Raw genomic sequence first — 26,249 nt, 5'->3', positions numbered from 1 at the left:
AATTCAGAAAATTAATATAAAATTAAAGCTGTTTATTCTTCAAATCCCCAGACCCTACTCATGGCAATAAGACGGAATTTCCTTAGACTAAAATGGTGACAAACTGATGAGAGAAAGAACACATGCATTAGAAAATGCAAAAGAAAAAGCACCTTAGATACACGCACCTGATCACAAGGTAAATCCCCCAGTGATGAATGTTTACCTTTGGTGTATACCTTACCAGTAATTCTGACCCTAATCAAAAGTATCATTAGGATTATTATCTTCAACCTTGGCTTCAAATCCTCACCTTATCTCCCATATCCACAAAATCTGTAATACACTTCCAAAAGATATAAATCTCCCATAACTGCCAAAATTAGCAGTCCCAAGGATATCTGACTTTTGACAGTTTCAGTGCCTTAGGCTAAAAGAACAGAGCTTTAATCAAATGTTCAGGGACCAGCGTTGGTAATTTACCCTAAAATGGTATTTCATAGGCCAGTTCGAATTAGCAAACAGTCAAGTAATAATAACCTGTCCAGGCTGAGTTTAAATTTTTTCAGTTTGAAAACCAAATCAAGCTAGGTTTCTGGGTTTTAAAAGCCACAGAAGATTTCTTAATTGGTAACAAGAGCAGCCAAGCAGGTAATGATTTTTAACCATCTTGCAAATGGAACAGACATAGGCTCAGAGGCTGGGAGACTGGAGGTGACAGTATAAAGAGATCCAAAAGGATGAGGGAGGCTATAAGGAAAACAAAGCCTGTAAGAACTGGTAGTTCTCACCACACAACGTTTAAGGTTCAGCAGATAGGTGACATTACTTTCTTGACAATTTAAAAATAGATAAACAATATATGCAAAAGCTTTTTTACTGCTATTTCAGTGCATTCTTCTACATAAAGACCTACAGAGAAAGTCTTGACATTGGCAAACTTTAGGCACAATCCCCTCCAAAAATAAAAGTCCTTTAAAATATGAAATAAGAACTCTAAGAACAAAATACAAATGATGGAGAATATCTATGTTGTTTTATACATATATTTCCAGATCACTACAGCTTATAAGTAACCTGGTAACAGGACAAAAATATCTTACTATCTTCAGGAACAGTGTATACAAAAAGAATCAAGAACAATGAAATAAAGGAAAATTTATTTCCTTTACATCAGTTCCACTTGGGGGGTTAGGGGTGGTGATAATGAAGCAAAACTGCATTTCTCTTCAAAAGAAACTTCTCTGTTAAAGAATCATAGTGACTGGTTTGACTGGTTCCACTCTATTCCCTGTCATCTCTGTACCTTGGAATGCTTCCCAGGTGGCTCAGATGGTAAAGTGTCTGCCTGCAATGTGGGAGACCAGGGTTCGATCCCTGGGTCGGGAAAATTCTCTGGAGAAGGAAATGGCAACCCACTCCAGTACTCTTGCCTAGAAAATTCCATGGACGGAGGGAGCCTGGTAGGCTACAGTCCACGGGGTCACAAAGAGTTGGACATGACTGAGCAACTTCACTCCTTTTTTGTACCTTGAGAACTCCGGCCTTTGCTTCCACCGCTTTTAGGTGTTACTAAACCCACAGGAAGGCTAAGCCATAACTGGCTTAGTGGTAAAGCAAGAAAAATTCCCAAAGGCCAAACAACATTATTCTGCTTCTGGTCATTCTTCACAGTTAGTGATTTCACATGTGTGCTCTGGAGTTGCAGAAACCTGAGCTGGAATCTTGGCTCCACCATATACATACTAGACTATATAAATTTAGGAAAGCTTCTTAACTTCTGTGCGCATCCTACTGCTTCTTCATCTGAAAAAACGGGAATGGTAATAATAGCGCCTCCCTTTCAAGATTAGTATGAAGACTAAGTGAGACATTTAACAAACATTTAGCCCAGCGTCTAGTCTTAGTAAATTCTCAACATGAACTAACCAACATAACCTGTTGAAATTCAAGATAGCCCATGGCTCAGCACCATTATTTTTCCAAACTGGTATCACTAAATTGTGACCAGCACTGTAAAAAAGAACTTGCTACTAGAACAGAATAGAAAATAATAGGGTACAATAAGGGCAAGTAATGTTTTGAAAATCTTTTTTTCAGACTCAAACACATTCTCTCAACTGAGCCTCCCAATTTTTCTTTATTGCCTTCACTATGTAGTATTCAAAAGCAGCATATCTGGCTCCTCTTCAGGGTACAACAGCATTTTGTACAAAATTCTACAACACTTACTACAGTGGGCTTTACATATATGTCTCTCACATTAGACTGTAAACTCCAACATTGCTATCAGAGAAACGCAAATCAAAATTACAATGAGGTATTGCCTCACATCGTCAAAATGGCCACCATCAAAAAATTTACAAACAATAAATGCTGGAGAGGGTATGGAGAAAAGAGAACCCTCTTACACTGCTGGTGGGAATGTAAATGGGTATAGCCACTATGGACAACAGTATGGAGATTCCTTTAAAGATAGAACTACCATATGACCCAACAACCCCACTCCTAGAGAAAAATCATAATATTTTATTTTAGTTTTTATAAACCAAAACTAGAAAAAAGCCATAATTTGAAAATATACACGCAAGCCAATGTTCACTGCAGCACTATTTACAATAGTCGGAACATGGAAGTAATACTAAATGTCCACCAACAGAAGAATGGATAAAGATGGCACATATAGACAATGGGATATTACTCAGCCATAAAAAGAGAACAAAATAATGTCATTTGCAGCAACATGAGTAGACCAAGAGATTATCACATTGAGTGAAGCCAGATAAAAAGACAATTATCATAATGAACTTATTTACAAAACAGGAATCACAGATGTAGAAAACAGTCTTATGGCTAACAGGGGATAAGGGAGGGCAGGGATAAATTGGGAGACTGGTAATGACATAAACATACTACTATATATAAAATACATAGCTAATGACAATCTACTGTATAGCACAGGGAACTCTACTCAATACTTGGTAATAACCTATAATGGGAAAAGAATCTAAAACAACAGTGGATGTATGTATATGCATAGTTGATTCACTTTGCTGTACACTTTGAAACTAACACAAAATGGTAAATCAACTATACTCTACTGAAAATTAAAAAAAGAATGCAAACTCCACAGAAGCTACCTTTTATTATCCTCTATTTCTAGTATCTGAAAAACACTGCCAGCTCAATAAATGTCTGTTGAATGAACCATTAAATCATTAAAATCTAACAGGCATTAAAAACATATAAAAATATTTAACTGTTTTCATTTATCACTATCTGATTGGGTTTTATTATTGTATAAAATTTTAATTTAGCCATATAAGTCACACACACACACACACACACACACACAATCAATAAAGCTGTTCTTCCTCCCAAGTGCCTTGTATACTTCCTTCCAAGTGGAAATGGTGAATAATGTTTACTTAAGAAACTGAAATGAGTGGTGTGCACAATGATCTTTGAAAAGTAGAACATCAAAGCATAAAAATGTGCTACACAGGGAACCAGCCACATTCATGTTTGTGAGGGGCAAATAAAGTTAAGGAAAGTTACTAGGCAGAAAAGCCTGCTGCTTCTATATGATAAACCGTCCAAGGATCCTCTTTCACAGAGACTGCAGGTACCACGAGAACACATCTAAATAACAACACTGGGAGGGTAGCTGCTTAATTACTTCATACAGAGGTATATGAGGAACTAGTATTTTCAACATTTAAATATTATCACTATCATTTTTCATTTCTACTTAAACGAAGAACCAAAGTTATATAAATTTACCAACTCTTTCACTCCATCACAAAAAGGCAAGATGCTGGAAATAAATTATAAAGAAACACTTTTCATCGTGCTTACAGATGTCAAAAGCTCACAATTTACTAAATTAAGGTCACATATAAAATTTGGCTTTACATTTGCTTAAAAAAAAAAAAGAATAAATGCAAATAAACATTTGCTCTAAAATGAGGCTCAACTTTTAAAGGTATGGGTTCTTTTATAGTAATCTTCCAAAATATTTTTTTCTAAAGCCTTAACAACTTGAATGAAAAATTGGAAGTTTCCAATTTATAAGATTATAACTCTCTTGATATAGTAAGCTATATACATGAAATAGGGGTGGGGGGGAGTGTTATCGCTATTTAAGAATCAGGCATTTTGCTTCCTCCCCCCTAACTATCGCAAATGATAATTTTACCTACTCTAAACCTGTTAAACATCTAAGGAAATAACTACTTCACAAAAACTTCCTTCCTTCCTTCCCTTTGTCACTTTAAACATATCTTAAGTTATGAAACTTTACTTCAAAGTAATTTGTTAGGCTACAACAGTAAGTCAAGTCTTAACAGTTAACACTGATTTACTGAAGAAAGAAAAAAAGATGAGCTGTAATAAATACTCTTAAACAAAATTACCAAAGAGCCAACAAGTTGTTGCTACTTATTAAAAATTCTTCCCTATATTTGAAATGGTAATTTTAACGACCCTAGTAAGGGTGGCAACACTCACCAGTATGAATCTTCTCATGTCTCTGTAGCAGGTACTTCTGTATGAAACGCATGTCACATTGACTACATTGAAATGGTTTTTCACCTTAAAATAATTTCACATCCACAAATTAGTTACTGAATAAAACACAGTTTAGAGTCAACTATTTCTGAGGAAAGAGAACTCTTAGAAGCCCAAATTGTGAAAAACTGCAAACTATGCAAAGGTTTTATACTATTCATTAACAGAATTTTATTTCCTCTCAATTTCCACCCACCCCCCCCCCAAGATTCAAAAATTCACATTCTCACAACCACACAAAAATGAGACTGAATATGATCTATATCCTTCAAGGAAAAAAAAAAGTAAATAAATAAAACAATTTACAATAGAATTTAAAACTCATGATGCTGAAAGGCCTCCACAGGTTACCAAGTGTCTTAAACAGCTTTGCTTTCTTTGTGGAGGAAGATCCACCTACCTTGTTCTCCCTTGCTAACCACCACTTTATGCCTTTTCACTTTTTTCTCTAGAACCTTCAAAACTTTCTAAACATCCCCTTAAAAAAAAAACAATCCTTTCTCTTCAAACATTCCCTCTCTGTTGGAGCCTTTCCTTTCATAGTCCAACCTATGTCTCAAATTCTTCACCACCCATTTGTCCTTTAACCCTTATACTCTGCTTTCTTAAAAGATACTAGTAAAAAAAAATACTAGTGATCTCCTTGCTATTTATTCTAATGATCTGTTCTCAATTCTCTCTCTTGCTCTTGCTCTTTCTCTCTCCTCTCAGAAGGTTGTGCAGTTACTGATTCCTCCTTGGAATTCTCTCCTCTTTTGGTTTCTGGGTGTATTTTACCAGTTCATCAAATCTACCTTATTATTTATTACTCTGTCTCCTTCCCCACCCTTTAACTCAACATATATGTCTAGTAATATTTCCCCAAAGATCTGTGATCAGTCTTTTGCTCTGATCTCCACAACTTTATGGTCTAACTTTTTATATTTGATTCCAAATTCATATTTCAAATTCCATCTGGACATCTTATACAGAAAAATAAATGTTGACAGGCTTTTAATAGTTCATTCTTTAACTGTTTCTCTGGTTAAAAAGAATACATTAAGCCAAATAAAGTGTTCAACTAAGCTAATTAATTTTGCACATCCATAATAATTGTTTCCTCATTTAAAGTTTTTCTTGGTTTCCTTGTGACATCATGGCCTATGAAAACTCTATGATTTACAATGCCAGGTTAACTACAGTCTTAGGAATGAATGACATTTATAAGAAGATGAAAATAGCAAAGATAATAATTTTAACGGCCATAAGCCCACTTTAATTCAAGAAATACCTGTATGAATGAAGACATGTCTCTGTAAGTGATAGTTCGTTCTAAAGGCAGCATTGCAGTGCTCACAAACGTGAGATTTAGGGGTTTTCAAACCAAGTGATCCATCCTCATTTATTGTAAGGATCTGGTTTAAAAAAAAAAAAAAAAGGCAAAACAAAAGAAACTTTTAAAATGTAATACTAATTATAAAAAAGATAATGCCTTTTAATGCAAACAGTGGTCACCAGAGATTATGAAATATTTTTTCCCTAGATAATCTTGAGAGGGCTACTGGAATAATTTTATCATTATTTGAAGAAGGTACAATGTGACTCAGAGTGGGTAAAAATTACTAATAAAACCTTGGAAGCTGGTTAAGTAAAATTTCAACATTGTATCTTCTCCTCTCCAAAGCTGATGTCTAATAGAGTCCCCAAGTGTTCTCTGTTAGGATGAGTATAGTTTTATTTTCAACTTTAAAATATCACATATGCAGTACAAGTCTTATGTTCTAGACATGGTATAAATATTAAGCAGATAGGAATGGTTAAATAAATCATGAAAAATGAATACAACTTAATATTACGTGGTTGTGAAATAAAAAGAGAAAGCTCTTTATATTCTTATATAGAAAGAGCTCCAGGATTTACTCTTAAGTAAAAAAAAAAAAAAACAGGGTTTAGAATCTAGTATATAATTTTGTTAAGTTTGAATATAAGATAATACATACAGCAATATATATTTGTTTGCAAATGCATAAAAGCTATTTGAGAAGGATGTACATAAATGTATATAAATTTGGTCGTCATGGCTGAGAAACTTGGCAGAAGATATGGTAGGAGAGAGACTTTACACTAAACATACTTTAAAGTATTTTTCTGAATCATACAAATGCTTACCTATTACATTTTCCTTTTTCTTTTTTCTTAGAGAAGTAAAAAGGAAAACTGTTTTTAAGTCAACCTAGAATATGATTTGGAGTCAAAACGGTTCTGTTAAGGACCTCTAAGGTTATTCTAGGACTACCAAACTATTGTTAAGCATATTCCTTAATAAATTAGAAGGGTATGGGGGAAGGAAGGCAGGTGACAAACACATCAACCTTAAATGCCTGTGCTTTCTGAGGTTGACAGTATCTTGGGCAAGGTCTAAACAGTGCCAGAGAGAAGTTCACTTTTGGGGTTCATGTCTTCCAGTTTAACCACCATTTGTTCAACATACAACATTTAAACTGCCTCTCTCACCAGCCACGTGGCAGAGTAAAAATAACAAATAATCCCTTTTTTAATTATTGAGGAGAGAAGAAAGATGACAAAACATGATGTGAACATAAGAAGCAAAGAAAACTAGGAGGTAAGATCAGGAGGAATATGGCAAGTAAGAAGGAAACAGCAGTGGAGGTGGAAACGTAGAGAGTAGAAGCCAAGACACTGTGTCACACACAGGATACAGAAATCTAACAGATATCTTAAGAAATACAAAGGCCTGTGGAAACTGATTAGGGCCTGTAAATACACAGCTATGACCCCTGTCCCAAAACTTAGAGGGCTAGGTAAGGAAAAAGGGCTTTAGTTTTTAAAAAAAATTTTTTTTCAGTTTAAATGCAGGAACACATTTCAGACTACACTGTATGTAAATCAATGGTAATTATTATGCTAATTACACAGGGCATGTGGATTCTAGGCAAACTGCCAATGTGGTCAACAATGCTTCAAAGTCTATGAACCAAAGTCACAGAGGGAAACATTTGGCAGGAGAATGCAAGTGGGTGTCACAGCTTCCTGAAGAGTCAGTGAGAACGGAAAGTTTCATCTCTGGTCAGTCTAAAATTTTTTCAACCCCTCAAAGTCACAAAATAATATTCAAATTAACACTGTGTAAAACAAACTAACAAAAAAACACAAAATCTTTTAAAACATGACTTAAAATATTTCTAACATAAAACCAGTAACAAAAAGATGTTAAACATTTTATACAAAACAGAATAAAAACAGGATAGCACCAGGTATTTTTTTCTCATATGTTGATAACAAGTAAGATTCAAGTGCCAAAAAAAAAATGGCAGCTCAATAGCTTTCTGTGGCATAGCAACTACACAGAAAGGCTCTGTAAGGAAAAAATCTGGCCCAAATTACTTAATGTGAAACGGATATAATCCTTGACTGTACAAAGCCTTTTTATGAAGTTAAGGAGTTCTAGGTCATTGTTTACTCACTGGAGGTAATACAGCCTTTCACTGTGGACTCCAAGCCTTAATTCAAGGTGGATTTTATGGATGAAAGAGCGAACACTTACTTGTGAATAAGGAGACTGAAAACAATCTAGCATATTTATAAGTTCGATGACAAAAAATAATCAAATTGGTGAACATTTTACATTGAATTTTATATTATTTTCTGCTTTTCTTAGGCCAGGGGAACACATATCTTTGTATAAAAGACACAGAAGAAAATTATCTTGCCATAGAAGAGCACCACTGGCTCTTCCAACTTGTAATCTGTTTTTACGTATAACTGACAGATTTTGCCTGTTTTATTCATCACTATAACCCCAATACCCAAATTGTACATAGTGAGAGTCAGTGCCTATTGATAATGGCAACCAACTACCCATACCAAACATCCTCACTGCTTACCACTTCTATTCGTAAGTTTCTGCAAATTCACTAAGCAGCATCATAGAAAAAGGTGTGTAAAGAATGGGTATGTAAAGAACATAGTTTCTTGATGGAAGAGAAATGGCTCATTAACGCAGGTAAAATTATCTTCCTTGGTATAGACTTGGTTTCTTTTCCTGTCCACACCCTTTCCAGATCTTTTAGTAAAATTGATCGACCAGTTAAGTGTATTTGCCTTAGAGATTAGCTGTCTTACTTGCTAACAGTACCATAAAATATTTTTGCTTTTCTTTTTCCTTCAGCATATGAACACTATTACAACTGAAGCATTTGAAATCTCCAAGTTTAAACCCTAAAGGGTCTGCAAGACAAGACATAGTTTGTCTTGACTCCTGTCACTGCGACTTTTGGAGAAATATGGTAATTGTAAAGATCAAGCAATTGGGCTTTATCAAGAGTAAAGAAATTGGTAATAGTCTAAACAAGACTCTAAATAGTGACTGTTTTCTTAACTGTTTCACAAGTTTAAAACAGAATTTTTCAGTAAAATATTTCAATACCAAATGAATTCCTCAATCTGCTTTCTTAATCTCACAGTCCATTAGCAAATACATTTTTTGTTTTGAGATAAATATGTTCCCTGCCAGCTATCAATATACATAGCAATGGCTATGTTAAATAATATACCAATTTTTAACTAACAAAGCACTAAGCTCTGCCTATTCAATTCAGAGATTTTTGACTCTTCAAGGGTCACTGCCACCAATTAGCCAAAACCTGACACCCCTCAGTGAGAAAGTTTTGTTCTCTTAAAAGGCAGACATGATTTCCCCCTCATTCTATACTGGAAATATTAAAGTATATATATTTTAAACTAATAATTATAGGTTTTACCATACATTCTTAAACAACTGATTTCTAAATCACCAAAATGCAAAACAACAATTTGGAGGAATAAATTTCTCACCCATCACATTTTATTGCAACTGGAAAATGAGATCTTCTATAATTCCCTTTACTCTCCAAACCCAACTAGAAACGGAAGAACAGTGCAACCCCAAAGACATGCAACAAAACAGCAAAGTAGCCCACAGCAATACCTACCCTCAACATCTCTGACCATCCTAGTTATCACTAACATTCCATCTTCACATCATTACTTTCTTTCATTCTCCCTGATTTTTACTGTCGCTCAGTACTTGGTTTTACTTATTACCAAATTTAATTTCTAAATGGCAAGTTTTTGCCAGTGCAAAAACATGAAATTCACTATATCATAAGCATGTTCAGGAGAATGACCGAGAGCTTTAGAAAAGGTTTTTTTCTCTCGTATTTCCTAAATATCAGGCAAAGATGTATACGGTTTTTTAAAAAAGAAAGATTTACATCCAAATATTTTTAAAATTTATGGTTTGGCTCTGTGGAAAAATTATATACCCAGAATTCAAAATTCCCTAGGGAAATTAGATAAATAAATAAAATACTTATACTTTTCCAGTTTTTCTCTTAAGTACTATTTCACACTTCCATCCCTAGTCTTACAATCAGTTATTTACCTTAAAGCTACTCCTTCGACAATCAAGTCAGCATGAAGAAGAGAGTCTGACAAATAGCTAGTATTTCTATTTCTCGCCTTTCAATTAAATTTTCCTCACTTTAGAATTTTTCTTTTCTTTTTTTTTTTTTTTTTTTTAAAGAATTGAACCCTGTTCCTTTCTTCAGTATGCTGTAAGAGATCCTGGCACATTAACAGGCACTCAAATTAACTGCTTAGAGAATGAAAAGGATATATATTTCAGAATAAGAAGTAGGTAACCAAAAAGCACTCCGCTCTAGCACTATTAAGGAGTTTGAAAAGACCTAAAAGATCTACATAACACTGGGTTAAGATAGTGTGGTTACATCTTTACTGAAAGGATTCTTAGAGTTTATCGATGTTAACTCAACAATCCTCATAAAAACCCTTCTGTGGTGGAAAACATTCTCACTTAATTCACAAAACAAGTCAATAGCAAAGTCAGGTGGCAATACCTCATTTATCCAGAAACTTTCAAAATCAAGATTTGAGATTCTCAAACTTAAATGTAAATTACAATTATCTTGGACTCTTTTTAGTACGAATGGAAACCCCCTGGATAAGAATCTCTGGTGATGGGGCCTGACTATTTATAACTGGAAAAGCCCTATGGGTGATCTAACTAACGCAGAGCCACAAGACCACTGCCACGAATGCACTGAGACTGAATGAAGTACACTAAGGCTTTTCATACATTTCTCATAACTGTAGTTCTCTATAGTCCTAATCCACAAGGGGAAAAAAAGACAGTCAAAGTGTCGATGGAAGGTGATGTTAAGTGGCCACACAGATCTAGTAATGTAAAAATGAACAGTATGTCATTAAGGCATGAGAGGATGAAGCACTTATAAGCAGTCAAAAAAAAAAAAAAAAACCTTAAAATCTAGCAGTTAGGATTTCTTAGAATGTGTGTTTGAGTGGGGGTGGGGGTGACCTAACATCTCAGTCCTCCCAGAGGGTTTCACTATGATACATATGATTTTTTTTAAATGTTTACAACATGAACCCCAAACCATTAAAAGCTGAATTATGTTCAAATGTACTATGTTTTAAAAGAAAACAATATATTAAACATTTCTAACAAAGTGGTTGAAATAAAACTAAATTTAAACATTTAAAGGGGACAAGTTTTTATTATGTAGAAAATTCACTTTCATAAAACTTATTCCATGACAGTATTAAATTACTTGACCAAGATAACCCTCTTCTTTAGACATGCTGCCAAATATATTCTGTCAATTTTCAAGTAGCAAATCTACCTTAAGATGACTAAGCTTTGCCATATGATAAAGGATCAGAAAGCAATTATTGCTTAAAATTCATGGCAGCTAAAGATGACATAATATTGCAGTATTTCTCACCACAAAGCTTACCTGGAAGGGAGCCAGTCTATATGGATATATAAACTCTAATATTTTTACTGAAAGTCTGCAAGATAACTTCATCTATATTTCCTGTGCATATCCCCAATCTAACATGATATAAAGGGGACACATACTCAAAATATTCATAATGGCAAAAATTCAAGATTTGTGAAAAGTGTTGGTGGAGAGTAGAGTCCTCTAAGCACTGTTGTTGTGGTCGCTAAGTCATGTCCAACTCTTGCAACCCCATGGACTATAGCCCACCAGGCTCCTTTGTCCATGGGATTATCCAGGGAAGAATACTGGCGTGGATTGCCATTTCCTTCCCCAGGGGATCTTCCTGGCCCAGGGATCAAACTTGCATCTCCTGCAGTGGTTCCTGCGGTGCAGCAGATTCTTGACTGCCAAGCCACTGGGGAAGCCTCTAAGCATAATACACTACAATTATTTGAGAAACTTATAGTTGCTTTTAAGGAATTTAGAACAAGTAACACCGATTTCTAAGCAAGAGATAAGCTTTTCCTTCTCTTAATACAAAAAGTGGAGAGTTACTTTAATGAAAAATCTAAAGTGTGAATTTTTTTTTTTTTTTTGAAGTGTGAATTTTTAAACACAAGTTCAAAGTTCTGAGAATCCAGACACAAACCACTCATCTGGACACTGCAAGGCCAAGGTTAAAAACAGACAACAACCATTCTCTCTCCTGTCACATGTAATAGGTCAGGAAAATGTAAAAATCCTTGTTTTCGTTATTCTCACAGCCCTGTCTGCCATGTATTATTTCCAGTAATTCCACTGTCCTAAGAATGCTCTAAAAAGACTGCCAAAAGATCTTCTTACATGCAATATACTCAGAATAGGCAAAACCTCTTTCATCCAGCAACAACATAAATATATACATACATACATACACATACATATATATATATATATATATAAAATTAAATAAATGTCTTTAGGAGTATTTTGATAATATATTATAAATGAGTGTATCTCAAATCAGACAAGCAAAAACTAAACTTAAACTCTGTAAAAATATGATCTGTATTACTTAGGACATAATTCCAAACACCCCTGAAGAAGATAATAACCTAAGTTTTAGTCAGAATTTCAGAATTACAATAAAAAATAGTATCAGAAAAACATGGCTATAAAGTATCAAGGAAAATTTTCAACTTACATATGTTGTTTTTTTAAAACTTGAAATAGCTGATTCACTTTGTTCCATAGCAGAAACTAACACAACACTGTAAACCAATTATACTCCAATAAGATAAATAAAAAATAAACCAATGAGATACTAAAAATAAAAAAATTTTTTTAAAGATTTGAAACAGATTTTGCAATGAACACAAACATAACCACTATCACAATTTCAGAAATTAATAGTTTTCTTAAACAACTTGATTTATTCATTAATGTAAATTTTTAAAAGCATCATACATCACTGAGAAAAACATTAACCCCAAGAAAAGAAAAGGAAGAACGAAGCAGGGAGGAGGGAGATAAAGGGATTGCACAAAACATGAAACATAAAATGTCAATAATTATGAAAAACACACAAGTTTTAGTATGGTCAATAACCAAAGAAATTAAAATTTAAACTATAGTGAGACATTCCTCTTAAATACAAAAGAAGCAAAGTTTCATACTCAAGGTTATGAGAGAGCATGGACAGACACACCTTAGGTCTACTTCAGGTAGCAATGTAACTAATAGGACATTTCTGGAAGGAGTAACGTTATTAGAAAACTTCACTTATTTTGCTTGCTTGTTTATTTGCTTATCTTACTTATTTAATTTTTAAAGAAACCTTTTAAAAAGTTCACACCCTTTGATTTAGCAGTACATGAAATGTATACACAAATATTTCAAGTGCAACATGATTTAAAATGATGACAAAGAGAAAACAACTTTCCAACAACATAGCAATATTGAATATAATGTGACACATCAAAATAATAATACATATGCAGCTAATATTTGTAAAAATCTTTAATAACTTTAAAAATAACTTACATACTCTAGTTACAAACAGGAAATTCAATGAACAAATTTGAAAATAGAAAAGGAATATGGCAGAAAACTGAAATATTTATCTCTAAGAATAAATGGGTTATTTTTGTCTCTATATTTTTCAAAATCTTATGCAGTAACCATATTTATATATATCCCAAAAACAGCATATTGGTAAATGTTCAACATTTTAAGGGGTTAGAGTAGGGATGTTCATTTCCATGGTATAAATATTCTCACCATGGCTAATTTCAAATTACCAATGGTTTCGGAGTTAGTTTGCAAAATTCCTGAAAACTTATTAATCAGCTCTGGCAAGCCAGTACAAACCGCAGCACACCACATATCCAAAAGTGTACAAAATGCATAAATAATAATGATGATTTAAACCACAAATACAAAAACAAGTAGCCCTCAATATAAAAAAGATCATGTTATAAAATCTTTAAAAAAAAAACAAAAGATGAAAAATAACTGTAAAAAGATATAAATTATACTGAGACTTCCTAGGAATATCAAAATGATACATACAGTCAGCAACTACTGTATTGAAAGGAAAAAAAGGCAGGCAATTCCTAATAGTATTTATGGGTCACTTGTTTATTTACTAAGCCATTCATTTAACCATAGTATTTATTGAGAATCTCTTAGGCCTACTATTCCACGCTCTTGAGACATAGCTGTGAATAAAACAAAGTCCCTGCTCTCATGGAGCTTACATTCTAGTCTATCACAGGTATTGCACAACCTTTTCCTCATGACCAATTGGTAATGAATTTTCCTGAAATAGGAATACTAAAATAAGTAAGACTAATATGAATGAGAAGCAAGGGCACTGCATATTATCAGTTAGTTTTTAAAGAAAAGAGAGATATGGGGTAAGAAAAGTTTGTTTAGAAAAAAAGAAAGACATGTGAAAGGGAAGTAGAAAATTTTAAAGCAATGGCCCACCACCTCCATGCAGACATGCATCTCTTCCTTACTCCTGATGCAACAGTCCAACTACACTAAGCCACATGAGACCTATGGACCAGCCAAGTTCCTGCCTATAAGATTAAGCAACAGTATGGGACCACCACCTTAAAATATTCTCTTACTTTTGCAGGAGAACGTTGTTTCCGTTTCTTCTTTTTCTGTAAGTCTACTGGCTCTCTGATTTGTTTTTTGTCTCTCATCAGTTGCTCAGATACATCAGTGAAAGTAATTTCCTGCTTTACACTTATCTGTTTAAAAAAAAAAAAAAAAAGCCAATTTTAGAAATAAACAAAAAATCCACTGTGACAAAGAGCCATTGTATGCTTAATTCTTTGCTAAATCTACATACAGATGTTCCCCAAAAGATTATTTGTGTGTGCAAGTAAACAGTGTGTTGAAGAATTCAATAGGTAATTGACATATAAGAATCAACAGTATATAAATTGAAGGCATAAACTAGGATTTTATAAAAATTTATCTGGAAAAAAAAGATTAAAGCTGTCCTGGGAAAAAATAATAAGACCTAGGAGAATAAAGTAGAAGTGAGGAATAATTTCACTCTCATATGTAAGAAAACTGAGGTTAAAAGCATAAAAAAAAAAGGTGGTAAAATACTAGGGGACCAGACTTCATGATGGGTCTGAATTTCTCAATTGGCAAAACATCACAAAAACAACAAAAAATTCTAAGAGATAATTTCATCAAAAAACGGAATGATAATCTAACAATAAAATTTAATTATATTTAAGTTCAATGTTTCTGGCAATATCTTAACCAGCATTTTCCCAGGCTCTACAAAAAACCATCACCAAATGTGTGTTTCTGGAATTATATATGGTTTTAGGCCACAGCTATGTACAAGACAATTCTAACTACATAATAAGCAAAGAAATACTACAAGCATTAAGATGTCAAAACGTCATCTCATCTTTAGATCTCAGTTCTCAAAGATGTGACGATATGTCCTAATATGTGGAGTGATGGTAGCATCAATTCTCATCAGAACTGATGGTACACAGTCCCCCACTCCTCACCACTACATTTTCAAACTATCCTTGAAACAAAAACACAAGTATATTAAAACTAAGAAACTTTCAACTCAACAGGCTCTGAAATACATTTAAAATCCTTGACCCTTCAACCAGAAGAACACAATGAGAAGTCTGCAACCTGGAAGGGGACGCTCACCCAACCATGCTGGCACTCTGATCATGAACTTCCAGCCTTCAGAACTGTGAGAAATAAATTTCTGTTGTTTATAACCTTTAAAAAATAATCTTGATTTAAAAAAAAATCTTGATAATACTCCAGGAAGTACAATCTGCTAATGGCTATATTTTAAAAAAAACACACTTAAAAAGGGGGTGCTAAAGGTTATAAACATCTTACAGACTTAGAAAGTCAGAAGACATAGCTGCGTAGAAGGGTTCATGAAGGAAATGCAACATAAGTCAGGGATTTCAAACTGACAAAATACAGAATTGGAAGTTTTGATAAATTTCTGAAATGTGGGCAGCACAGAACTGTAAATCAAGGAGACCTTAGGCATAAAAACATGCCTGTAAATGATTATTTAGCTAATAATTCTGTCAGCTTAGAGAATAGTACTAGTGACCACTCTTGTGGCTTCTTTTAGTGTAATTATTTGAAATACAAAATAGAATGATAAAGTCACCTCCAACAAGGCTTCAGAATACACACGTTACCATCTCTGAAGTGATATTTACTGAAACACAGCTACTGAGGCTGGGTATGAGACAAGGAGAAGTGACAACAGATTAAGCAGCTGTTGAACTGCTCTCTCTTATATTGCAAGGGCACCAAAAAGTAGTTTCAAACATTTCTGTTGGCTGATAAATTACAAAAAACCCACGAAAATACAGAATGCAGCAATAAGAAAGAATAACATTTTTTAGCAGAAGTGTCAGGTAGAATGTAAGACAGATTCACAAATAAGTTCTGCCGCTAGCAGCTATTTAAACCAAGCAAAAGCCTTTATGTGCAAATAGTGAAAAAGATTAACATATACATCTGAACCTTTTAGCTATTTCTACATATATGGAGAGTGATCATATTGGTACTAGCACTGACAAATGTAAGGTACACTTCTAACATAATCAAAGTATAGAACCAAACTTAGAAGTATCAATGAATCAAAGCACTGTGACTGCTAATAAGCACACAAAAGCTTTAGAATACTTCAACAGGCTTATCACTCATAAATGAAATAAGGTAATCTCTACATATAATACAACCACATACTAAAGTATATGGTCCAGCCTAGGGTACTTAGAAAATATATTGGTAAATCCACAAACATAGAGAGACAGGTATGAAAATGATAAGGCAGCGAGCAAAAATGAGGTGCAAAAAGTCTGGGAAAACAAATCTTCATCGGCCCAAGGAAGACTACAATAATCTATAAAGACACAAAAACTTTTTAAGCATGGCAAAAGAGACAAAACTCATCTGTAAGTTTCCTACTTCTCCTTGAGAAATATCTTTAAACAAAAATCAAGTTCTCAGTGTTACTTTTCACCTAAAATAAACCAAAGTATAATTAATCAAAGCAGGTATCTGCATATGTGTGATTTTTGAAGAGACTTACTAATTTGCTGGATTTTTTAAAACGTACTCATTAGTACATCAAGAAAATCAACAGGCTAGGAAATATGTCAGATTACAAAATAAATCTCTTGTTTCTCCCCCATGGCTTAATCTTTACCATTTCACCTAGCCCCATGTGCAACCTCCTGCCTACATCTGAGAATCTGAATTTCAATGCTTTGCTCACTACCAAATCAGAAAACGCCATCAACACTGTTAATCACCCTACACATACTTTTTTCTTAAGATTTGACTAAACCCAGACATTTCTCCACCTCAAACTCCTGCTCATCCACTAATCAAAGCTCCATATGGGCCTCCCACTTTTAAGACAAAGGAGAACAATCAGGCATGATCATCCTGTGTCACACTTACTTTATACATGCATCTAACTTCTACCCCAACACCTTTTCAAGAGGCAGAGCCCATGCTTCCTCACCCCTTGCCACTTTCCAAGCTGGTTCATTCCTGCTAGTTTTAATATATATATATCTTAATTATACTGAAGTATTCCTCATTTTTTACTGTTCTCTCTTTATTCTCCCAACTTTAAACATAAAGAGGCCCTTCTATATTGAAAAAAATAAAAATCTTTCTCTTGATTATAATCACTAGTAATTCATGCCCAGAATCCAGAATGATTCTTTTTCAAGACTTGTATCATGTCTGGCTCAAACATAAACTATCTCACTTTTATATTTTTCTGTTTCATGTGCCTGTATCTTATCTTGGTATCTGAAAGGTAGATATTCTTCTTTGGTATTTCTCAGAACAGCTTTCACTCACTTATTCAATAGCTATTAAGTGCTAAATTCAGTCAGTTTAAAGTAATACAATGAAAACTTTAAATTTACTGAGATTCTAACAGTGTACAGAGCAAAATACTAGATACAAAGAACACATTCTAAGATCTTTTTTCCAAAGATCTTAAAAGGCAAAGTTTTCATGCCTTAAAAAGAAAAAAAGAAAGAAAAAAAAAAACTAATAACACTAATAAACTAATAAAATGGTACATATTTGGCTCAACCTAAATGAATGACACAGGGCAGGAACCAAATGGAGAAACTCATGAGATTTTAAATAACTGCAAAAAGCTGTCTGGATTGAATAAAAGACTTAATCAGAGCTGCAGGTTTCTCACACTATCCCCTTTTTATTTTCTTCTTCCAATAAACCTCCTACTCTTCCCAACAACTTTCTTCCATACTCAGTAATGTTAATAAGCAATTTAACAAATGTAGGCATACCTAAAATAACATTACCAGACATAGTATGTTATGAACATTTGATGTGGTTTGCAAATTTTGGTCTACCCCTAACTCCCAAACAAACTGACCCCTTACAATCATTTGGACTCTTCTTAGTCTTTATTCTTAATAACCTACATCCATATCCATTTCAAGCTTTACAGCATTATAATCTACCAATGTATTCTTCCCCAAATAAATTAACATAAGACTGCTTTATTGCCATTTGCCCAGTGAGGAATATACAAGAGCTCCTCCTTACTGCCCGTGCTATCAATTATACTCTTCCCCAGCTCAGCTTTCAAGATTCTGCATGATCTCCTTTACAGTAAAGACCTAGGTCACTTGGCAGAAGTATCTGTCCTTACCATCTCTCCATTTCTGAAGTCATATGTTCCCTTCAATTTTCAACTTCACTTTTAGGTATTCTCAATCATCTTCCCACCCCTGTTTAAGAAAAAAGAAAGCGTCTTTGTGCTTTCCTCTATACTCTGTCCTGCTGATTCATTACTACCCATCTTTCAGGCTCTGCATCTTCACTGTCTCTAAAATAATCTCTCTTACTTCACCAACTACTTCTCTGCCTAAAAGTACATTTAAATTTACCCTGTAAAATAATTTCTTGTGGACCAAAATATCTCCAACAACTTCAATTCTCTTATGGCTCAACTTTTTGAAAGAACAATCTGAAGTAAGTATATAATATATAAATAATTGCCACCAAACTTAGAGAAATGGTTATTCTGAGAGTAAAAATAGTACACAGTCATATAAAAAGAATGTGTTTAACTATCACTAGAAACTGTTCCAAAATATTGCCTAGGAAACAAATAGAATCAAAGTGACCACAAGTACAACAAAGTCTTTAAATGTAAAGAGAAAGATATAAAACATTAACTGTATTGTAAATATACAGAAAAAGCAAAGGAGTTCCAGAAAAACATCTATTTCTGCTTTATTGACTATGCCAAAGCCTTTGACTGTGTGGATCACAATAAACTATGGAAAATTCCGAAAGAGATGGGACCAGACCACCTGACCTGCCTTTTGAGAAACCTGTATGCAGGTCAGGAAGCAACAGTTAGAACTGGACATGGAACAACAGACTGGTTCCAAATCTGGAAAGGAGTACGTCAAGGCTGTATACCGTCACCCTGCTTATTTAACTTATATGCAGAGTACATCATGAGAAATGCTGGGCTGAAAGAAGCACAAGCTGGAATCAAGACTGCCGGGAGAAATATCAATAACCTCAGATATGCAGATGCCACTACCCTTATGGCAGAAAGTGAAGAAGAACTAAAGAGCCTCTTGATGAAAGTGAAAGAGGAGAGTGAAAAAGTTGGCTTAAAGCTCAACATTCAGAAAACCAAGATCATGTGACCCAGCAATCCCACTCCTGGGCATACACACCAAGGAAACCAGATCTGAAAGAGACACGTGTACCCCAATGTTCATCGCAGCACTGTTTATAATAGCCAGGACATGGAAGTAACCTAGATGCCCATCAGCAGGCGAATGGATAAGGAAGCTGTGGTACATACACACTATGGAATATTACTCAGCCATTAAAAAGAATTCATTTGAATCAGTTCTAATGAGATGGATGAAACTGGAGCCCATTATACAGAGTGAAGCAAGCCAGAAAGATAAAGACCAATACAATATACTAATGCATATATATGGAATTTAAAAAGATGGTAAACCCTATATGCAAAACAGAAAAAGAGACACAGATGTACCGAACAGACTTTTAGACTCTGTGGGAGAAAGCGAGGGTGGGATGTTCAGAGAGAACAGCATTGAAACAAGTATACTATCAAGGGTGAAACACATCACCAGCCCAGGTTGGATGCAGGAGACAAGTGCTCAGGGCTGGTGCACTGGGAAGACCCAGAGGGATGGGATGGAGAGGGAGGCAGGAAGGGGGATCAGAATGGGGAACACATGTAAATCCATGGCTGATTCATGTCAATGTATGGCAAAAACCACTACAATATTGTAAAGTAATTAGCCTCCAACTAATAATAAATGGAAAAAAAAAAAAAAAGAAAACTAAGATCATGGCGTCCAGTCCTATCACTTCATGGCAAATGATGGGGAAACAGTGGAAACAGTGGCTGACTTTATTTTTCTGGGCTCCAAAATCACTGCAGATGGTGACTGCAGCCATGAAATTAAAAGACATTTGCTCCTTGGAAGGAAAGTTATGACCAACCCAGACAGCATATTAAAAAGCAGAGACATTACTTTGGCACATCTAGTCAAGGCTATGGTTTTTCCAGTAGTCATGTATGGATCTGAGAGTTGGACTATAAAGAAAGTTGAGCACAGAAGAATTGATGCTTTTGAATTGTGGTGTTGGAGAAGACTCTTGAGAGTCACTTGGACTGCAAGGAGATCCAACTAGTCCATCCTAAAGGAGATTAGTCCTGGGTGTTCACTGAAGGGACTGATATTGAAGCGGAAACTCCACATCTTGGCCACCTGATGCGAAGAGCTGACTCATTTGAAAAGACCCTGATGCTGGGAAAGATTGAGGGCAGGAGGAGAAGGGGACGACAGAGGATGAGATGGTTGGAAGGCATCACCGACTCAATGGACATGGGTTTGGGTGGACTCCGGGAATTGGTGATGGACAGGGAGGCTTGGAATGCTGCGGTTCATGGGGTCGCAAAAAGTCAGACACAACTGAGCAACTGAACTGAACTGAGATATACTGCCTCAATAATGTTAGCAATATCTGAAAGAACTCATGGAATCCAGGAAAAGAGAAATTTAACACCAAGAATATATCCCTATGGATATGCATGCATGTGTTTATTTCCAGGATGGTTTTGGAAATAACAGATATAACCAGTCCACAGGAAGGTTTCTAACTGCAAGCTCACCAATCCACAGCACAGGGCAGGAAGGGGAAGCAGCACACTGACGGACAGGCCTTGGAGTGACTCACAAACCACAACCCTCCCTTTCTGCCTGACCTGACGGCGTGTCAACTTCTGATACGCGCTACATTTGTCAGGGCTTGAGAAAGTCCATAACTATCTTTTGATTTTGAAAAGGTTCAGGGACTCACAGTTCACAACAAACATTCTAATCTACTCCTCTATAATACTTCTCATTAAAAATTTGTATTTTGGTTGCTATATCAGCATCTTACAATTTAGTAACTGTAAGATGAGCTGGAACAAGTGATCAAATCAAATTATCTTACCTGCAATGGTGCAATCCCCATCTTACCCAGAAATTCTATTAACTTCTGTAGCATCATGGTTCAAGTTCTTCCCTGTTCCTCACAGAAGTTCTTCTGGATCCATTGTTTTACTATATTAAGTACCTTTATTTTGTAAGAGTTTTAGTAAATCTCTATCAACAGTTCTCAAAGTGTGGTCCAGGGACTCCTGAAGATCCCTGACATTCTTTCTCATGGGTGGTCCATGAGAAAAAAAACACTTTCACTATAATACATGGGGTTTTTTTTTTTCACTCTCCTCTTACGAGTATATAGCAGCAGTATTCAGAAGCGAACATGTGATGTCACCACAGACTAAATATACTAGCAAATATGAGATAAGCCAGACAATAAACAGACTGTAAAATTTTAAGACAAATTCTCACAGAATTTTTTATTTTAGAAAAGTTATACTTCATTAAAAAAATGCTGTTAACATGTAATGCAATTCACTTATAAAAATAAAATTTTTAATTGTTTTAATTTATAAAATGGTAAATATCAACATACATAACCAACAGAAGCAAGAGTTAAGAGATTTCAAAATTTTTAAGAGCAAAGGGGTTCCAAGGCCAGAAATTTTGAGAACCACTGATCTAGATACATCTTAACTATATTTTGCATTCCCTCCCTTTTCTCCATTCAATCTCGTTCAATACAGATGTCTTGGCCCAACCAACATAAATTAGTATAGATGTGTGTGCATCTGTCAATTAGCAGACACACACATAATGCCTAGCTCTGTGTGCTATGATCACTAAGAAGCAATGAAACATACCTAGCATCTAAAACTTAGTTTCTAACTACCATTGTCCAAACAAAAGGAACCGGAGTTCCTTGGAGAAGTGACTGATTTCAAAGCTGGGCAAGGAGAACTATATATAAAGATGACCTTGGAACATTTTGTGGTGCCAAAAACTGGAGCGCATGTCAAAAGGACACAAGAGCTTGTCTGAAAGAGTTCCTAATGGGCAAGCTGAAACAATGTGAGAAAAAAATAAATGGTAGTACCAGATTATAATGCAAAGAATAAAACAAATATCCATTCTGATATAAATGGAGTTTTTTTTAATGGAGGGAAGGGACAGCTACAATTAATGTAAATATAGAAGGAATGAAGAAAATACAAATTCACATTTAGGTAAATGCCACATTAATAACAACAGTTGGCAGGACCCACCAATGGATGCTAAAAATCTGAGTAGAAATAGTATATTTAAACAGACTCAAACTATTCAATATTTCCTACAAGATATCTGCCAATTACAGAAGAGAAAAAAGTGACTTTAAAGTGGGGAAAACTGGCACTTATCACCTTACCAAAGCACAGAGAATGTAGTAACACCAATAAGACGACATATCTCCACATTTTATAATCCCTGATACGATGCTCTGAAACGAGGACAACACTTCTGTGGGATTTGTCAAAAAATGAAAGCACCAATCTAATCATAAGAATACATCAGAAAGATTCAAATTAAAAGTCATTCTACAAAATAACCAATACCCATCAACTATCAAGGTCATATAAGATAAGGAAAGACTGAATTGTCATCAAAGAGTGGAGACTCAAGAAGATTTAACAACTAAATATAACATGGAATCCTGGAACAGAAAAGGAACATTAGGGGAAAAACATGATATTCAACTAAGTTCTCTAGTTTCTTTAATAGTATTTATCAACATTAAGTTCCTGGCTTTGATAACTGTACTATGGTTGCATAAGCTTTGATATTAAGGAAGCTAGATGATGGGTTTAGGTGAACTTGGTACTATTTCTGCACCTTTCTTACAAATCTAAAATTATTTCATAATAAAAAGTTTTTTGAAACTATTCTACAATTTTTCTAACTACAAAAATACTTAACATTCCAAACATCAATTCTATTCATTTAATATATGCAGGGTTTTTTCTTATACCAAGTATATCTCAATAAAGCTGTTTTTAAAAATAATTAGCATTTAAGCAGGAGAGGGTGTGGAGAAAAGGGAAATGGTGGCTCAGCTGGTAAAGAATCCCACTGCAATGCAGGAGACCTGGGTTCCATCCCTGGGTTGGTAAGATCCCCTGGAGAAGGGAATGGTTACCCATTCCAGTATTCTGGCCTGGAAAATTCCATGGATTGTATAGTCCATGGGGTCTCAAAGAGTCAGACACAACTGTGTGCCTTTCACTTTCACTTCACCTACACAGTTGTTGGAAATGTAAATTGGTCCTCAGAAAACTAAAACTAGCGTTTTTATCCAGCAATATTATCCAGCAATATTATCCATATTATCCAGCAATACCACTCCTGGGCATGTATCTGAAAAAAACTATAATTCAAAAAAAAAACCACATACATCTCAAAGTTCATGACAGCATTATTAACAACAGCCAAAACATGGAAGCAACCTAAATGTCTACTGACAGAAGAATGAAGATGATATCAGTTCAGTTCAGTTGCTCAGTCATGTCCAACTCTTTGCGATATATATATATTTTATATATAAATATATGATATATATTTTATATATGATATATAGAAGAAGATTATATATATATGTGTGTGTGTATATGTATATATATATCACACATACATACAAATATGTGCTTAGTCACTCAGTCATGTATGTCTTTCTGTGACCCCATGTACTGTAGCCCACCAGGCTCCTCTGTCCATGGGGATTCTCCAGGCAAGAATCCTAGAGTGGGTTGCCATGCCCTCCTTCCAAGGGACCTTCCTGACCCAGGGACCAAACCCAGGCCTCCCACACTGCAGGCGGATTCCTTGCTATCTGAGCCATCAGGGAGGCCACATATGTACATACACGATGGAATACTACTCAGTCATAAAAAAGAATAAACCAACACTATCTGCAGCAACATGGATGGACCTAGAGAATATCATACTAAGTGAAGTGAGTCAGGAAGAGGAAGACAAGTATCATATGATACCACTGATAACACAGAATCTAAAATATGACACAAATGAATTTATGAAACAGACTCACAGACACAGAACAAATTTATGTTTACCAAAGGAGTAAGGTGGAGGAAGGATAAATTAGGACTTTTTGATTGGCAGATACAAACTAATATATATAAAATAAACAAGATCCTACAGTATAGCACAGAGAATTATATCCAAAATCCTGTTACAAACCACAATGGAAAAGAATATGTGTATAGGTGTATATATTCATATACACACATATATAATTGAGTCACTTTTCTGTAAACCAGATATCAACATATTGTAAATCTACTACAATTAAACAAAAAACAGCATTTATATAGTGTTCTACAAATTTGTGATTCCTCCTCAGCATAGTAACTAAGATTTATCTAATATTTACTATGTGCCAGACACTCTTCTAGGTGCTATGGATACAATGCTTGCAAGGCATGCAGGGAAGGAAGTGGGTGCACGTGGTCTCTACCCTGTACAAACTACTGCATTTAATCCTACAGTAAGACCATGAGGTAAGCATTTTCATCCCATTTTACAAATAAGAAATCTAAGGCTGAGAAAGGTTATTTGTTTAAGAAGGGAAACAAAAACTTACACCCAAGTCTTCCAATTCCAGCAAGAGAGACCCTAATTACTGTAATCTGTGAATTATCTTTTATTCTCGCATTACCAATGAAGAAACTATCACAGAGGCAAGTGTCTTACCTAGGCTATCACGGGGACTAGATTTCAACACCAGTACTTAAACCAGGATTTTATATCTCTTAGTTCAATGCTACTTCCATTACTATAACTGCTTCTTTATAAATCTAATAAATCATTCAAACATTTTAAAATGATTTTTGCACAAACATACTTCTTTTTCCCTTATATAAACTATAGCTTGGTTGCTTCCAGAATATGGAAAGAATTTCTAGTGGTTCTAGAGAAAGGAAATAATTTAAAAAACAACAATGTGGACAAAATGTCAACACTATTTAGATAAAGCATAAGACCTGAATTTCAATCCTACCTCTTTCAATTATTATTGGGTAAACTTGGCTTCCAAAAGTAGTATGGAAAAACAAAAAAAGCACAGGTTGAGAGTTAAAAGAAATAGACAATCCAATCCCAAAGAGTAATACTAGCAGTGTCAGAAACACAATCTAATCCCAAACAGTGATACTAGCAGTGTCAAGCTAAACAACTAAAATTTAGTCATTCGTAACTTTCCTCACCCATAAATGGAGGGAATAAAAAATTCTCATAGACTCTCTGCAGAGTTAATGGGATTATATATGTAAATCATTAACTATGGCATATAGCATTATACAGTTGATTTTTGATGCCATTCATTATCATGACTTCCCTGGTGGCTCAGACGGTAAAGCATCTGCCTACAATGCAGGAGACCCGGGTTCGATTCCTGGGTCGGGACTATCCCCTGGAGAAGGAAATCGCAACCCACTCCAATATTCTTGCCTGGAAAATCCCATGGATGGAAGATCCTGGTAGGCTACGGTCCATGGGGTCACAAAGTGTTGGACACGACTGAGCAACTTCACTTTCACTTTCACTATCATAATCATTTTCTCACCTGTTAGGTAGCGGCAGTAATAATATCCAGTTTATACACATCAGAAAATCCAATTAGATTACACAAAAACTGTAAGTTCTAAGTAAATATCTATGGTTATTAATTATTACTATACAACCGCAGATATGTAATTGCTTAGGTACACAGAAGACTTATCAATTTCTATAGAGCATCTCAACTTAATACATCCTATTACCTAAAATTCATTATTGCTAAAAATAAAATCTTTTGTCACATCAGAACCTCCTTCTAAATTCCCTACTTCTCTCTTCTTCCCCCTACCTT

General features: G+C 34.9%; 1 protein-coding gene across 6 annotated transcripts in view; it reads right to left on the bottom strand.

The window, feature by feature from the left end:
* Nucleotides 1-26,249, bottom strand: part of ZNF148 (zinc finger protein 148) — a 138,950-nt gene that overhangs the window by 42,586 nt on the left and 70,115 nt on the right. For all 6 annotated transcript variants that reach the window (XM_061166977.1, XM_061166974.1, XM_061166973.1 and 3 more), the window contains 3 exons: nucleotides 14,468-14,593; nucleotides 5,819-5,942; nucleotides 4,489-4,572 (listed from right to left, as the gene is read on the bottom strand). In XM_061166977.1, the coding sequence (XP_061022960.1) occupies nucleotides 4,489-4,572; nucleotides 5,819-5,942; nucleotides 14,468-14,545 (286 nt within the window). In that variant the 5' untranslated portion in view covers nucleotides 14,546-14,593. The remainder of the gene's footprint in view (nucleotides 1-4,488; nucleotides 4,573-5,818; nucleotides 5,943-14,467; nucleotides 14,594-26,249) is intronic.

The sequence above is a fragment of the Dama dama genome, chromosome 19 (genome assembly GCF_033118175.1).
Source record: "Dama dama isolate Ldn47 chromosome 19, ASM3311817v1, whole genome shotgun sequence".
Taxonomy (NCBI): Eukaryota; Metazoa; Chordata; class Mammalia; order Artiodactyla; family Cervidae; genus Dama; species Dama dama.
Note: the sequence above shows the minus strand (reverse complement) of the source record. Positions and strands in the feature narration are given on the sequence as shown.